The 15,300-nt window shown below is 47.0% G+C and overlaps 1 protein-coding gene across 5 annotated transcripts in view; it reads left to right on the forward strand.

Annotated features, from left to right (window-relative positions):
• LOC119443151 (protein Daple-like) overlaps positions 1-12,996 on the forward strand; it is a 53,659-nt gene extending 40,663 nt beyond the window's left edge. For all 5 annotated transcript variants that reach the window (XM_049662605.1, XM_037708311.2, XM_049662608.1 and 2 more), the window contains 3 exons: positions 3,878-3,959; positions 7,072-7,427; positions 11,068-12,996. In XM_049662605.1, coding sequence (XP_049518562.1) covers positions 3,878-3,959; positions 7,072-7,427; positions 11,068-11,802 — 1,173 coding nt within the window. In that variant the 3' untranslated portion in view covers positions 11,803-12,996. The remainder of the gene's footprint in view (positions 1-3,877; positions 3,960-7,071; positions 7,428-11,067) is intronic.
• The last annotated feature ends 2,304 nt before the right edge of the window (positions 12,997-15,300 follow it).

Here is a 15,300-nt window from a genome sequence, read left to right on the forward strand (position 1 = left end):
AAAAATTTTTGTTTCAGTCAATACACAACACAATCTTTCCATCTGCAGGGCTATCTTGACTCATGTTCTGAACAGTTGTCTATATCTTTAATTAAATTAAAGTCCAAACACTCGAATCTCAGAGAAATATACTGGCAAGCTTCGCGGTGCCTTAAGGGGGGACGTGGCTTTCGATACCAACTTTCTTATTTCTGTGTGGATTTTTATGAAAATTGGCAGACTTATCAGCAATGTTTTTATGATACTACTGTATAAATTTCATAAAGATATCTTTAGAACTTTTTTATGTACAATATTTTTCTCCTTGTGGCCTTGTTCCAAGCCTGAGTCACTTATAAAATACGATAGAACACTTGTTCAAAGCACTGTGCATTCTAAGATGAATGGTTGAGGTCGTGACACTCTTAGATTTTTTTATTTTCAATGCATTTTTTTTAGTTCTCATTTTTTAGGAGGTGACTATACCACAGGCCTTTAGGCTGTGAGCAAGTAGTCAAATCGTTAATTGTAGTAAAGTAAAACTGGAAAAGCAAGAGTGTCATGCCCTGGACAGTACATCCAGGAATACAGGGAAAAAAACGGAACTGAAATAGACCTAGTGGTCACAAAGAAATCAGTGGAACAAGCAAAGCAGGAAGCAAGAAAAGTCGTTTTGAGAAAAAGGCTTTCAAACTCAAACTCAGCCTTCAGATGTTTTTGAAATGTTTTATGATGCAACCATCTATGTGAGACATTCATTATTGACCAGAAATCGGTCTCGCCGATTTCTGGTCAATTATGAATGGTCAATTATGAAAACAGCCTGTACAGCTCTCATATTTACATCGAAAATTTTGCGACCTTCCTTTCGCGGTGACAACCACTCCTTCGCGACACCGCCGCAAAACGCGCACGTCAGTATCATTTGCGCTGCTAATCCAGGTCTTGTTCCCAGCTGAACTGAAAGTCCCGGCTGGGAGCACTGCTGGCACTCATCTTTGCCGAGAAGCGCGTTCAGGGCTGTCATTTGAACGATAAGAAACTCCCCCGCTTCTTCCGTACTGGCAAGCACCTTCACCTGTCAGTTCCATTTTCCGCGCGGTCGCAGACAACGAACTTAGTTTTGCTTGCACTTTCACGGCGACCTCTCGGGATGCTTCGACCGATACAAAATGCGGCTCCAGGCGTGCCTGAACGGTGCCGCCCGTACTTGTGGACGGCGTAGCAACATCGTGCGAAGTGCCGAGACGAGAACCAGAAACATCCGAGGCGCGATCGGTGGATGCATCCGACGATGTGGAACGCGGCACGACAAGCTCAACTCTCGTGACAAACATCTCGTGCTGCTCGCAGGAGATGTTTCGCCCGCGAATGAAGTGCCAGAGAGCGACTCCTCAACATTGTCGACACAAGTAGGCATTCCGGCCGCATGTGAAGTGCTCGGCGGCGGCGCCTGCATGGCATCATCGGCACGCGTACGCATCCTGGCCGCGTGTGGAGTCCTCGGCTAAGCGCCTGTGACTTTTTTGCTATGCTGCACAGTACTGCCAGGCGACCTTGAAGCAGTCTTTTTCACCGTCGGCGATTTTCGCTTACGAGTGCCGTAAACATGAGCCGTCTTGTACTTCAGCGGTCGCCGACCCATGGTCAACTTCCGAAACTACGCCCCGCAAGCGCTACTGATGAATGCGTCGAGCCGTATGTCTTGAGTAGCGTATCACAACACAAACCAGCTTCCGAAACTACGCTCCTCAGGATATGTCCAGAGGCGCATATCACAACACAAGTCAGCTACATTCGCAAGTACTGGCGATCCTGACGAGCTGAGATGCCAAGAGGCGCTTATCACTTGTGGAGTCCGCTGCCGAAACTACGCTCCGTACGTGCTCACGGAGATGGCGAGGCGATTGTCAGACGCGCGAGTCACGGGCGATATCAGATGAAAGCTTCTTCAGAAAAGCTTTTTTTTTATATATATACACCGCACATACAGACGAACACCGCACGCCGAGAGGCGCGGTAGGCCTGGCGGCGCGGTAGCAGAAGACGCGCAGCGCCAACGAGACCAATGGCGAAGTTCCAATTGGCCACGTTACGGCCGTGGCCAATCGGAGGCCTCGGAACGGCCTTGAATCATTTGCTTTTTGTGCGCTTGCTTTTGAATGGAGGAGATGGCAGAGCGGCAAATTTAAAGACGGAGAAATGCGCTTTCCAACAAGGGCAAAATGGCGGCGCTCGGTTGCGCCGTTGCGGAGATATCGCGGCTCGAAAAACGCCGTTTTTTTCGCGATTTCCGCTGAATTTTTTTGCGACGTTGGCTGATACAAAAATTTTTTTGAGCACTTCTACGCGGTTTTCAGCGTTCATATTTCGGAATCAGATAAAAAAAGAGTTATAGAAACGGAATATATGCTTTTCAAAAAATTGATTTTTTGGTCATTTTTCGCGATACGAAAGCCGCGTCCCCCCTTAAATGATTAACCATATTAGTACTACTCGATTCTACGAACCAGTTTCGGTTTCAGTACACAGGAGGTTGGTCATCATGACGTCACGATGCACTGGCTCACTCTGTTCCTGTGATCACTTTGGCTGCCACAAACACACAAATTCAGCCAGAAAAAATGCGTGCAGCACTCCTGTTTATTTTTCATGAGCAATGCCAACCTACCTAGCTTATTACCACACTGCATCGGAAAATTTTGCTCTGTGTCATGATGTCACGGTAATGTTGATAATGCCACGTCTGGCATTTCGAGATCAACTTTAGTGTCAAATTATGTTTCAAAATCTTGATACTGTCTAAGCGTCGTCCTTTTACATGTGAAAAAGAGTATGATAGAGCTACTACAAGTTCGAAAATATGTGTTAGTATTCCTTAACAGGCATCGGCTTCGGGCTCAGACATTTCTTGCCCACTGTTCTTGAAGTAGTCTAGATGTAGTGGCAGGAACAATCAAAATTGTCATAAATTATTTTGTGCACTGGAAATTGTGCACTGAATTGTGGATAAATGGCATTGTAAAACATTTTTAACTGCTTTTAATAAATGTTGCGAGACTAGCACACAATTCAATTAAACACAACGAACAATAATACAAGCTGCAACATGCTTTGTCAACAACTCTATTCCGAGTTTTTTAGTAACTTACATGCTAGTCATGATTTTAATGGTGGCTGAATGATTCCAGTGGGAGATTTTCTCCTGATCGCCTTTCTGAAGTGTAGGCAGGTGCTGTGCCCCTCCTTGTGGCACTTACCAGCCTACTCCTACTTTTCCTTTCCTCTCTTTCAAGTGTATATGTTTCAAATCAAATAATAATAATAATTTCGCCTGCTAACCTTATTGTAACTGCAATGTGAAGTCTATGTTTGGATTTTCTGCATTGCTCAGATGTTAGATGGTAGAGCCACTTTCATCAGGTCATATTCATAGAACAGTATCAAACAAAACATAAGTAGCACTTTACACTGGAAATTAGAAAAAAAAATGCACTTTATAATTTTGCTATATCTGCAAGCTTGTATAGAAAATTTTATTTAAGCAGAGGTGCCAACGTGCTTATAATAGTTTTTCGATGGAAACAAATGCTTGCCATGTTACTCCAAGAGATAATGTGCATTAATATTTTTAATTTCACTTGTGTATATTTGTTTGTATCCATGGTTGTAAATATTATAAATTTTTTTTTAACGTATTACTGCTGTGACTATTTTTACAGAGAAGTGCCAGCTGTCTATCTGATGTGATCTTGTAAGGAGACAGTAATGACAAACCTTTGTGCCTCCAAGTTGGTCACATTGGTTTCAGTTTCACTATGTACAGAATTAAAGAAAAGAAATATTGTGTTCGTGTCATTTAATGCCTTTTTGTTGATTATGAGTGCTCTACTTCAAGGTGAACCGGCTTATCATTGAGAATGAAGACTTGAAGGCTGTGGTTGCCCGGCTTCGCTACGGACGTCCCCTTCCTCTCAGTGGTGAGCACTGCTTAACACTGTATAAAGCTGCAACTGGCAAGACCAGAGAGCACTGCAGAGTAACGGCATGCTTGTGTCAGAACAGCCATTATAATAAATAGAGTACAATAAAAAGCTTTAAATAGACGTGGAAAAAAGCACATAGATAGTCCTGTGATCAAAAATGCTGTGCTTGCCTAAAAAAATTTCTCTTGTAAGAAAAAGAATGGCTTTTTCTTCTTTGTCTAGCTCAGAGGTTCTCAAGCATGTTCGTTCCAGGGAACCTTGCTAAGATCCATTAAGCACAAAGGCCCCCCCCCCCCCCCCCCTTCCAATGAACCGAATCAAAATGTCCGAATGAACCGAATGTCCAATTATCCAGGGTATCAAGAAAACAATAAGTGAATGCTTACTACATCAACACGCTTTTATTTCTTGAATCTATCAGCAAGTCTTGCTTCTATTTCGCACAAGAGCAGTGCGGAAGCTGTAATTCTCATCTCATGACTGATTAGAGCTAGCAGCGGCAAAGGCCTCGCGATATCCTTTGCAGCGCGGCCGTGGCGCGGGTCTTCATCTGAGACACGGTTTTCACTACCACGCGCACATCCCGATTATTTTTTCGCTAGTGAGCTGGTCGCCAACAAATTGTCCGTCAGTCGCGATGTAGCCGGTGCTCTTCATCTTTGACAGGTTTGCACTGAGTCAAAGCGAAACTACTGCTTGCCGCAACAGCTGCGGACGAAACCGCGGCCGTTATCGACAAAATCATGGACGGCGACCTTGCGGTTCAGTAGGCAGGTGGCCGACGCACGCACCAAGTCAAAACGAAACTACCGTTTGCTGCAACAAGTGCGCATGACACCGCGGTCGCTATCGACGCGATCATGGATGGTGAAGGCACGCAGCCGACACACGCACTGAGTCAAACCGAAACTACTGTTTGCCGCAACCGCTGCGGACGAACTACGCACTTATGAAGGCACGCCGCTAGCCGCCAACGCGGCGTTACTCGCAGTGATTAACGCAAGAATAAAGGCTTTGAGGGCACAATTAGACACGAAGCGTTCCGGCGTTGCTGCCAGTTACGTATCGCGTACGATTGCCGCTGAGGACCCTAGCGATGCGGACTGCGCCGCTTCATTTCTGGATGCTAGCGCCGTTTTTGCTCTTTTGTTCTTTTTTTAATTTTCTTTCTTTATTTTTTTATTCCGCCGAACTATACGTCCGTGCGAATGCAATCGGCACCTACCCTGTCTACAAACAGTAGAAATGCGCGTGGTGCCAAGTTACGGCCTCCGAGATTCAAGTGCGAAAGCTTAGGCGCGCTGCCCATGGTTGCCCGTTTTCGGAGGTTGGGTGGCTACAAGCTGGTTGCGGATTTATTGCACAGTTCGCGCGTTGCCATTACGCACTATGATGTGCTTTTTGACACTCGGGCATGGGTAATGGAGGTTGTGTGGATCGAGCGCACCTCGTGTTCGCCGTGTTAGCCATTTGGCAAGCGCGGGACCACGGAAAATTTATCAGTGGCTCACGGAACCCTGAGCAGGGGCCTGCGGAACGCCAGGGTTCCACGGAACCCACTTTGAGAACCCATGGTCTAGCTTATGCAGAAGTAAAAAATTATGTGGATCACACGCACTGTGTCAATCGGTTTAAGAAGTTTTTGTCGGTGTTTGTGAGGAACACTGTTCTTGTATAGCAACAGTTTACTAGTGTGGTTGTTGGTAATCAGCTTGTGTCTACGACTGGCAAAACAGCATCCATGCAGCATCGGGAGAGTGGGGGGAAAGGGGGCAAAGATAGCTTTACTCTAACAACCCCTTACTGCCTGAATTTTTATTTTGTTGTGAAATAATTATGCAAACCTTTGTTTAGGCCAGATATGCCTATACTCTGTTTCAATAGTTCCGTACAGCAGAGCCAAGGCTGCGCGACCTGAGAGCACAGATTCTTGCGCAGCAAGATGTAGTGCCACAGTTCGCAACCCATTGGATGACTAAATGGCCTTCCCACGTGGTCTTGTCAGCTGCTGTTTACTTTGAAGCTTTTCTGCAGGTCGCAGGGTGGTTTATTGTGCCATTTTGCTTCGTTCCTTAATAAAATATTTATTGAGGCTCTGTGATACTGATAATAAAGCTCTCCACTTGTTTTAATGAAAACATACAAAGAGCAACAAAATTAATGCAATGCTGCCATACAGGCATCAATTTGCATTTAAGAAGGACAAACAATTAAACGATTTGACACTGGCTAAATTCATGCATGGAGTCTGCGCAGCCACAACATCACGGAGGACTCCCTCCTGGGTAGTGCTTCGTCCTTCACAAAAATTGCAACCGCAGACTTGCTTGCAGTAGTATCGTTTCAAGCTGCTCTTTTACGCGAAAGGAACAATTAAATTGGCGTTGAACATGCTTGGAACAGTGGTGAAGTAGTGCGGTAAACGTGCACGAATTCTAGTCAAGAAAACGGCTGCACTTACTCATTTTAGCGAGTGCACCGTCACGTCAGATGGCGCCACCAGCCCGTGTGACACACTGGCCGGGTGCTCTTTCTCAACCCACCACTCACGCCATCTCTGCAACCCTCCTTTGCTTCTGTATCTCGAAATATCTTGAAGGAGCATGCCTTTTTGGTGTCAGAGTCAATATGGAACAAATTTTGTACCGCTGCTATCACAACAGCTGATCTCATCTTAAGTATCGTAACAGCGCAAACAATACAGGGACAAAAGGAAGGAAAGACGACAACACGGCGCTGCGCAGTTGCAGTCATCGCTGCGCAGTTGCAGTCATCGCTGCGCAGTTGCAGTCATCGCTGCGCAGTTGCAGTCTTACTGGATGCTGCCGCAGCCTGTGCTGTCGCACCCGCGCTAGCAGGTGAACGGGTGTGGAAGGGCACTTAAGATGTGTTCGCCCCTCTGATTGGTCCGAAAAATAACTCTGAACATTATTTCCAGCGCTGAAGTTGCTATGTATTTCAATGCTAGAGAGGACATAGATTCTGGGTGAATAAGCAGGATTTTCTTTCTTATCGATTCTCTAATGCTAGAAGTTGTTCTATGCCTGTCATATCTGGTACACCATGCAATCAGGGGTTAATAAAGCATTTGTTTGATAATTTGCAGATGATGCTGCTTCATACAAGTCAAAGGGTGACCGCCAGGGTGAGGGAATCGCAGACGAAGTGTCTAAGAACCCACAGCCTGCAGGCAAGGACCAGCTGACTGAGCTGTTGGATGTGCTGAAGAAGCAGCAAGCAGACTCAAAGCAGTGGCGCAGGCTGTACGACGAGCTCAGGAGGAACCAGGACAGTGCCAGTAGCAAGACAGTGTGGCGCAAGTTGCTGGTGCTGGGCCAGACATTGTTTGACGACATGCAGACAGGCTTGGACCGCACTCTGGAGTCACTGGTTGACCTGGCCAAGAAGGGCTCAAGCGTAGCCACTGATGTCAGCCCCATGGTCCAAGACCTTGGAGAAAAGGCGAGTCTTCTCGTGTCGAAATTTATCTGCTTACTCAATGTTCTTGTACTTCCGAGTTGCCACTTGATTTGCTCTCACTCTACTATCCGCCAGCCTCCTGGTTTGCTCACTTGGTAGGGAGACTGCCTCTGAAAGGCAATGGGGCCAGGTTTGCCAGGATTAATTTTCAACCACCTCGGTTTCTTTAATGTGCACCCAGTGCTTTGTATATGAAGGTTCTTGCAATCCACTCATGTTGCAGGAGAGTGGGGGAAAGGGGGCAAAGACAGCTTTTCTCTAACAACTCCTTACTGCTTGAATTTTTATTTTGTTATGGAAAAATTATGCAAACCTTTGTTTAGGCCAGATATGCCTATACTCCGTTTCAGTAGTTCCGTGCAGTAGAGAAGCGCGCTTCCTTCCTGCTTCGCACGTGCGATATTGAGCCGCAATCGTCGGCCGACCCTCGCACGCTTTCACTCGCACATACAGCATATGGCGCGCGGCAACGGCGTTATCGCCCTTGGACTTATATGGAACAGCTATGCACCAAAACTAATTTTAGGGCCCCAAACGCGTCATAGACACCATCTTTAGACGACAAATACGGATCTCAAAGGCCATGCTTTTGCTGGCGGAAAATGAAAATACGTCTTAGGTGTCGCCTCGGGCACTTTGGGCGGCCAATCCCATCGTGAAGCCACCTAGCCAAGCGTCATGACAAGTCAACATGGCCGCTTGGGCCGGCACTGGGGGGCAGTTCACAACGCATGATGCGGGAACGGTCCCACAGTTGCGACAACACCGGTGTTACTAATGCATTGGGTCCTATGGGAGCTGTGCCGGGACCGGCCAAAAACGACATAACAGCCGGGAAAACGCAGCACCCGGGAACGTAACTGTGGGGTTCTACTGTATTGTGTGATTCGGCACCCGACATGTTGGCCATCTATGGTAGCAGTGATTCTTGAACAGAGCCAGTCTAACTCTGTTGCATATAGGCACTGACGTGTCCTAAGGCTAGACGGGCAAAATATTTCGAAACTGCTTGTATCCCCCCCCCCCTAAAAAAAAAAAAAAAAGAGACATTGTTCCGCTTCTTAAAGTGATCAAACCACCCATTGCTGCAACTAAAGTCTCTGTAACCCATCTGCTATTTCCATCATCATATGGCCTGTCACAGGATGGTCACAGGATGGTTGACTGCCCTGATGTTTTGCAACCACAGGAGCAGTGCCGCTTCGATGTTTATTTACTTGGAAGCTCGAACTCTCTTTCTTTTGCTCAAAAAACCATGTTTGAATAAATCTTAGACATTCTCCTTCCTTGTTCTTGAACACCGTCGACAGTGTGGATGAAGAAATACCGAATTCCTTGGTACTGGCTGACTTCTTTCTTCCATTATCTACCTCTTTTATAAGGGTAACCTTACGCTCCAATGTCAGCGTTTTGCACTGCTTAGACACTGCCATCCTTGAGCAATTCCTGCATTATTCATTAAATCCACAGTAAAGCGTCGCAACTTAAATGGTGTAGAGCACGGATCCACAAACCTAGAAATGCAGAGCACAGCGAATAAGCAAACTGACGACGCAATATGCATGTTGCGGAGGTCACGTGTTCCTTCTTGAGCTTATCGCGCTTCATGAGAGGCCAAAGCGACACTCCACCCACAGCCAGCCTTGAAGGTGGAATATTAGAGTGGCTTAGAATGAAGCGAAATTTGCTACAAAAATTTGCTCTTGTCACTTTTTTGCCGATATCGCGGCTGCACACTAAATATAGAAACCTTTGGATAGTGACTTTTTCCCGACATTTCCGCAGTTGACATTTCGAGATATCCGGAGTAGGGAACAAAAGCATTTCGAGATAAGAGGTGAAAAATATCTGGGGTTGACACCGCGCCAGGAAAAACTTTCTACCTATCTATTATTTCGAGATATCAGAGTTCGAGTTAATGAAGGTTTACTGTGAAAAGACGTTTCGTCTTCCACACAGGAGCAGCCTTGTTCACAAACATATTTAAAGACTAACATTTTCTCGTGGACAAAGCTTTCTATGTTGTGAATGAGGCAGAGATACTTGTGACCAGCTTCATACAGCAGATTTGATGTTGGAGCTACATTGAAATGCGAACCATATAACCAGCATTAGCACTTCTTGTGACCTGCTATGGACTTACAGTGGCTGTATAGATTGGGATACTCTAGTAGATAACTCGTTTTGGAACTTATTCAGCATGTCCTTTTTTTTTTCTTCCACAATGAACAATGTTCGTGAATGCAAGAACAAAGGCCAAGCATAAATTTTTGAATTTTATGCCAACGCTGTGACACTTATAGCATCAATGTAAATTTAAGTTCACAGGTATTGTGGTACCTTTGTGTATTTGGGTCATTTGTGCACAGAAAACAGTTAGAAACACTGCTGAGTACTTTTTTAATTTAATGAATGCAATGCAATTCCTCTTAGTAATACAGTCGAATCTCGTTAATTCAAACACGCTTTATTCGAACTGCCGGTTTATTCGAACTGACGCTGTGGTTCCGTCAAACTTGCATGTATTCCAATGGGCGAAAACGCCCGGTTAATTCGAACATACTGTACACCGACAATGCTCTTAGCAGCGCGCCAAATCACGCGGCGGCACCTCCAACCGGCATTGCTCCGACACCGCCATAGAGCAAAAGCTCAAGAGAGACCCCTCTCAAGAGAGACCCCTGCATCGTGCCGGAACATGCGTATACATGCTGACTAGAGTGTTCTAGACAACAGTCTGCACACTCTAGTGCCGACGTCTCAGCCACGCAGAGAAAATGGCAGTGAACCCTTCTCTTTTATGCTTCCTCTATTTTGTAGTCACATGTTGACCTTGCACGCTGCGGCTGCAGCGCAGAGGGAAACAGCGGCGGAGGCGCAGTCCGGCCAACGAAACTGCCCACGCCGGCAAACGCTCGCTTCCCGATAACGGCAGAAAACAAAACTTCAGGGAGCGGGCTAAGCTGGCGCTGGCACGGCGGCAGGTGCACTCAGAAACAGTCAAAGGTGAGAGAGCTACGAGGGAGTTGAGAGGGAGGGCGAGGGGAGCCACCGAAGCGGCGGAGTTGCCGAGGCCAAATCTGCTTCCCTGCCGCCCTCCTCCCTCACCTTCGACGGGCGGTGCCGGCACACAGTGCCGGCGCCTGAAGCTTCATTTTCTGCTGTTAACAGGAAGTGAATGTTAGCCAGAGTGGGCAGTTTCGTGGCCCGCGCTTGCTGGGCGCTTGCGTGCCGTGATATTTCACGACTCGCACCATTCGTGCATTGTGCTATGGTGCACGAATACTTCAAAAATACGTCCTTTTAATTCGAACTTCTTTTAATTCGAACAAATTTTCGCGCCCATTCGAGTTTGAATTATCGAGATTCGATTGTACATCTTTGCCTAGCCTTGGCCATAGGTAGCCACAGTATTTAACACCACAAAGAGCTGGTGCAGAAATCTCAAGCAGGCATCACTACTCATCTTATGCATTTTTGTCAGTTTCTGGCAAACCAATCTTCTACTCTTAATGAAAGCTTTCTGACGTCCCAGAATTTTAACCAGAATAATGGACTGCTTGTGATATCAGTGCATAGGTTTTGATTACTGACTGCTTGTTGCTTTCCTGTGTTTCTTTAGGTGAGACGAGAGCTTAACCGACGCCGAGCGGAATTGGATGGATATCTTCACGGATCAGGGAAGCCTGTTGGCTCCATTTCACAGACAATGAGTTTACTAGAGTCTTCAATCAAGAAAGTGTTTGAGGCTGGACGGAAGTTTGTCTCCAAGGGACAAGAAGCAACTGGAAAGCATGCTGAAAAGTTAGTCACCAAGCTCACCAAGGTTGCCCAGATGCTTAGCAGTGACTGGGATGCCTCGTCTGACGAGGCAGAGGAAGGTTTTACTGGACCCACAAGTACAGAGAAAACACTGAAGAGGGAGGAAGCCACGCACACCTATAGAAATAGCAAGGCCACCAGAAGTGATGAGGACAAGGAAAACGACTGTCAGGGAAGTAGCAGTTGTTCTAAGAAAAATGGCAAGGGCAAGGTGACTTGGCAGAACTCGGCAGAGTATAGCCAGGTGAAGCGGAAGGTGCCATCCGAAAAACCAGCAAGCAGAAATAAGCAGCTGCTGGATGCTGAAGAAACTGATGAAGAAGACTGGTTTAGCACTCGAGCAAAAATTCGGGAACGGCAACGTAGTGAGACTTCACTGGGCACTGACAATTGGTTCCTGAAGCGACAAACACCTGGCTGGCGAAAAGGGAGCAAGGAGGCCATAAACAAGGGCTCCGCTAACCGTTTCAAGAGAGAAAGCCTCTTTTGGGACCATGAATCTCTTCTCAACGATGAAGAAGGATTTTCTGAGTGACGTGCATGAAGCACTTTCCATTACTAAAGCTTTTTTATGCTGGTTTTAATTGCCGGGATCATGTGGTAGGTTGCTACACCCTGATACAGTTTTAAAGCAGCTTTGAAGCGTTGAAAGCCAAAGGAACCCACTATTCAGGGTGCAGCCTTCCAAAATTGTTTGACGCTTGCTTTTGCAAGCTGTATTTTTTTTTTTCTTACCAGTTGCGCCATTTTTGTAGGCTTGGGGTCTAATGCTGGACATTTTACAGCGGCATTCATGTACAATCTTGTGTAAACTTTTCTAAGCTTCATACTGGAGCATTCTGCTTACACTAAAATATGTGCAAAAGTGTCATGCTAACATGAATGATGGAAATGAAAGTTTTAAACTGCGCACAAGTTTTTTTTTCTGTAGCATCCACACCCTGTAAACTTGATAACAATAGCAACTAAACATTATAATGCCAGGTTACTATGCGGCTGCCGTGTTCAGATGTGAAAGCTCGTGGTAAGATTTACTTTGTGTTAGGAGCCCAGTATGATTTGTAACTTTTCTTGCAGCTGCTTGCATTTATACATTTCCAGTGTGTCAGTACGTGCAAAGGGCGTAAATACACTTGGAATCTCCCCATCAAAATGTGTAGAAACCAATGTCTTGCTTGTTCTGATGAACATGCTGGGTTGGCTGCACATGAAAACAACTTCTCTTGTCCATCTGTTATTTCTACAATGTTGCAATGTCTTTCAGAATAAAAAAAAAATGTGCACATTTAATTTTTTTTCAGATATAGAGTTAAAACTTGAGAGATCTGGAAGAAGCTTGCCATTTTAGTGATGTTTGTTACAAGGAAGTGAATGCTTGCTTTGCGACCATTTTTAGTGCCTGTGTGGTCACAAGCTACAGCTCTGACATAATTGTTTTTGTGATATTTCTTCTGTAGTGCTGGATCTTGTTCAGGCTTCCAGATTTTAAAACTGAATATTTATGTTAATGTGTTTTGTTATAGTGGTTACCAAATTGTCAAGGTGCTTCAAAGAAGGGCACTGCTGTTATGTCTTCATAATGTGCAAAGTGTGTTACTGTTAGAGGTCTTTTGTGGTGTAGTGCTTAGCACACTTCCCATGTTGTTCCGTGCATGCATCATTGTATATATGTAAATTAAGAGCCTTTGTTATATATGTGTAGAATAAACTTGTCTTTCATCACCTTGTTCGTCTAGCTTGTATCAGTGCCTGCCCTGTTACTGTAGCTTTCAGGCAGTAGCCCTGGGGTTTTCTTGTGCTCATTTCGAAGGACTTCTAAAAAAATAGTGATGTAGTGGGAACTGTCACATAGAGAAAGTTAGATACATTAAGTTAGTGTGGCAGTATTTTGTTCATGTCTGTTCAGCCGTTGGAGATGCATCCAAGAAAATGTAGTTGCAGCTGTCATGTGGCCAGTTATGGTGGATGTATGGGCTTGCGTGAGAGATGAAAGGCCTGATCTACATAAAATCAAGAAGTGCTGTTTTAGGGGCGAAGCACCTTAGGGCCGAGCCTTGTCCCTCCCTCGTCGTCCGTTGTCCATAGCCCTGGTTTGCATGGAGACCGCTAGGGCCGCTGCGGTGCACAACAAGGTAAAGTCCCTAAAAAAACTTAAGTAACGCCATTCGTGTCGCCCATGCAGGCTCCTCCTCTCCTGCGTGTCTTGCAGATTGTAAATGGAGCCAGTTGAGGGGTGGCATGGCTGTTGGCCGAAAAGATGGGCTTGTTCAAATGTTTCCGCTAAACGGACTAGAGCGCTGCGGTCTAAAGCGATTCATTGGAAGAGTGTTCGAGAGATAAATACGGCAAGTATCATGCTTTGTAGACCAGTGAAATAAAACGCTTGCACTGCAAAAAACATCACCTCAAGCAAGCAATACTCGATGCGAGAGCCGACCGTTTGCTTGCGGACGCGCTCGGCGCTGACGCTCTCGATGGCAGCGCCACTATCGCCGTGTTAACTCGGCGGCGCTAAGAATCTGCAAGCATGACGCACTAGCTTTTCTGAAGGTAGTGAAGGCGCCATTTTGTCTGTCCACTGCGTTGTTTATTTTGGCACGCGATGCCGACCCGAAGAGCCGCGAAACGAGCGCGCGTTCCACAGACGACACCGGCGTACCGTTCGCCGAGCGGCTGCCCGAGCGCGGCCGCGCGCCGCTTTCGCTTTCGCGTCCGTAGTTTCCTCCTGGACGCTATAGGGGCGCTGCTGCAGCTACTGAGAGAGGAGGCAGAGGCGAAGGGGTGCGGTTGGCACTACTTCATTTTTTTTAGGGACTTTACAACAAGGGCGTTCGTTCCCGACGCGCGCTCTCTTTCTCTCTCGTCCGTAGCTCTGGTTTTGCATGGAGTCTGCTAGGCGCTCTGCGGTGCACAAGGGCGTTCCCGACGCGCGCTCTCTCTCTCTTCAGCCATGGATGATAACGGTCGCTTCTGATAACGGCGCGCCCGCTATGGATGAAAAGGCGAGAGTGGCGGCTCAACTGCAAGCGGAGTCGAGGTCTCGCAAAGCTGCTGCAGCACGGCGACGCAGACAACAAGCGGACCCAGAGTCTAAGGCGCGGGAAGCTGCAGCAACACGGCAATGCCGCCATGCGGACCCGGACCTGAGGGCTCGCAAAGCTGCAGCAGTACGGCAACGCCGGCAAGCGGACCCGGAGCTGAGGGCTTGCTAAGCTCGCGCTTGAACCGAGCATCGGCGCCACCAACCTCAGGTAGAGAACGCTTCCGGCGTTTTGCCGCCGCTTCCCGCGCTCTCGCCGCCTCTGGATCCGCTTGCCGGCATCGGGGGATTCACGGTTAACCCCGGTGCTTCGCCCACTCATCATCATTCACTTCGTGGATATGCGATGATTTTTCGTGTTAACACATTTCTAGTTATTGAGCAGCACAGACTATTGTTAAATGCAGTGTTATTTAGTGTAAATTACCCCTATGCTCCACGAGCTTTCATTATTTTATTACATAAGAAAATAAAATACAGCGACCTTTCACTTCGTGAACTCGGGTTACGCGCAAGCGCATGAGTGCCATACCTATATAATTGCGATAGCATTGATATGGACACTCCAGGCGCATTTTTTGCCGTCGTGGTCACCGCGATGCTCCGTATAAAGTTATCGCCCCCGCGATATCGCACATGCTTTATGTGCGATAGAAAGCGTGCTATGGTGAGCCGAATCGCGCACAAGGGAAGAAAGCGGGAAGGTAGGGGGGGGGGGGGATAGCGGCTTGTACTGCTCTGGTAGCGACTGCATAGTTTGCGCAGCGGCGCGCGTCGTATCTTGAAAGCAATCTGCAGATGCGACATCAGGGTCGGTCGACTTGCGGTCGGAGTGCCTCCGCTTGCGTTGCTGCTCCGTCTTTCTCGCACGGCGCTCGATCACGAGAGGAACTCGGTACCTCCATTGCGCGCACGCAACCCGTAGAAACTGCCAGAGGTGGTCAACGCAGCGCGCTTTGGCTACCCTCCTCCTCTGCGAAACTTCGCCTCTTT

This window comes from Dermacentor silvarum, chromosome 2, assembly GCF_013339745.2.
Source record: "Dermacentor silvarum isolate Dsil-2018 chromosome 2, BIME_Dsil_1.4, whole genome shotgun sequence".
Lineage (NCBI taxonomy): Eukaryota > Metazoa > Arthropoda > Arachnida > Ixodida > Ixodidae > Dermacentor > Dermacentor silvarum.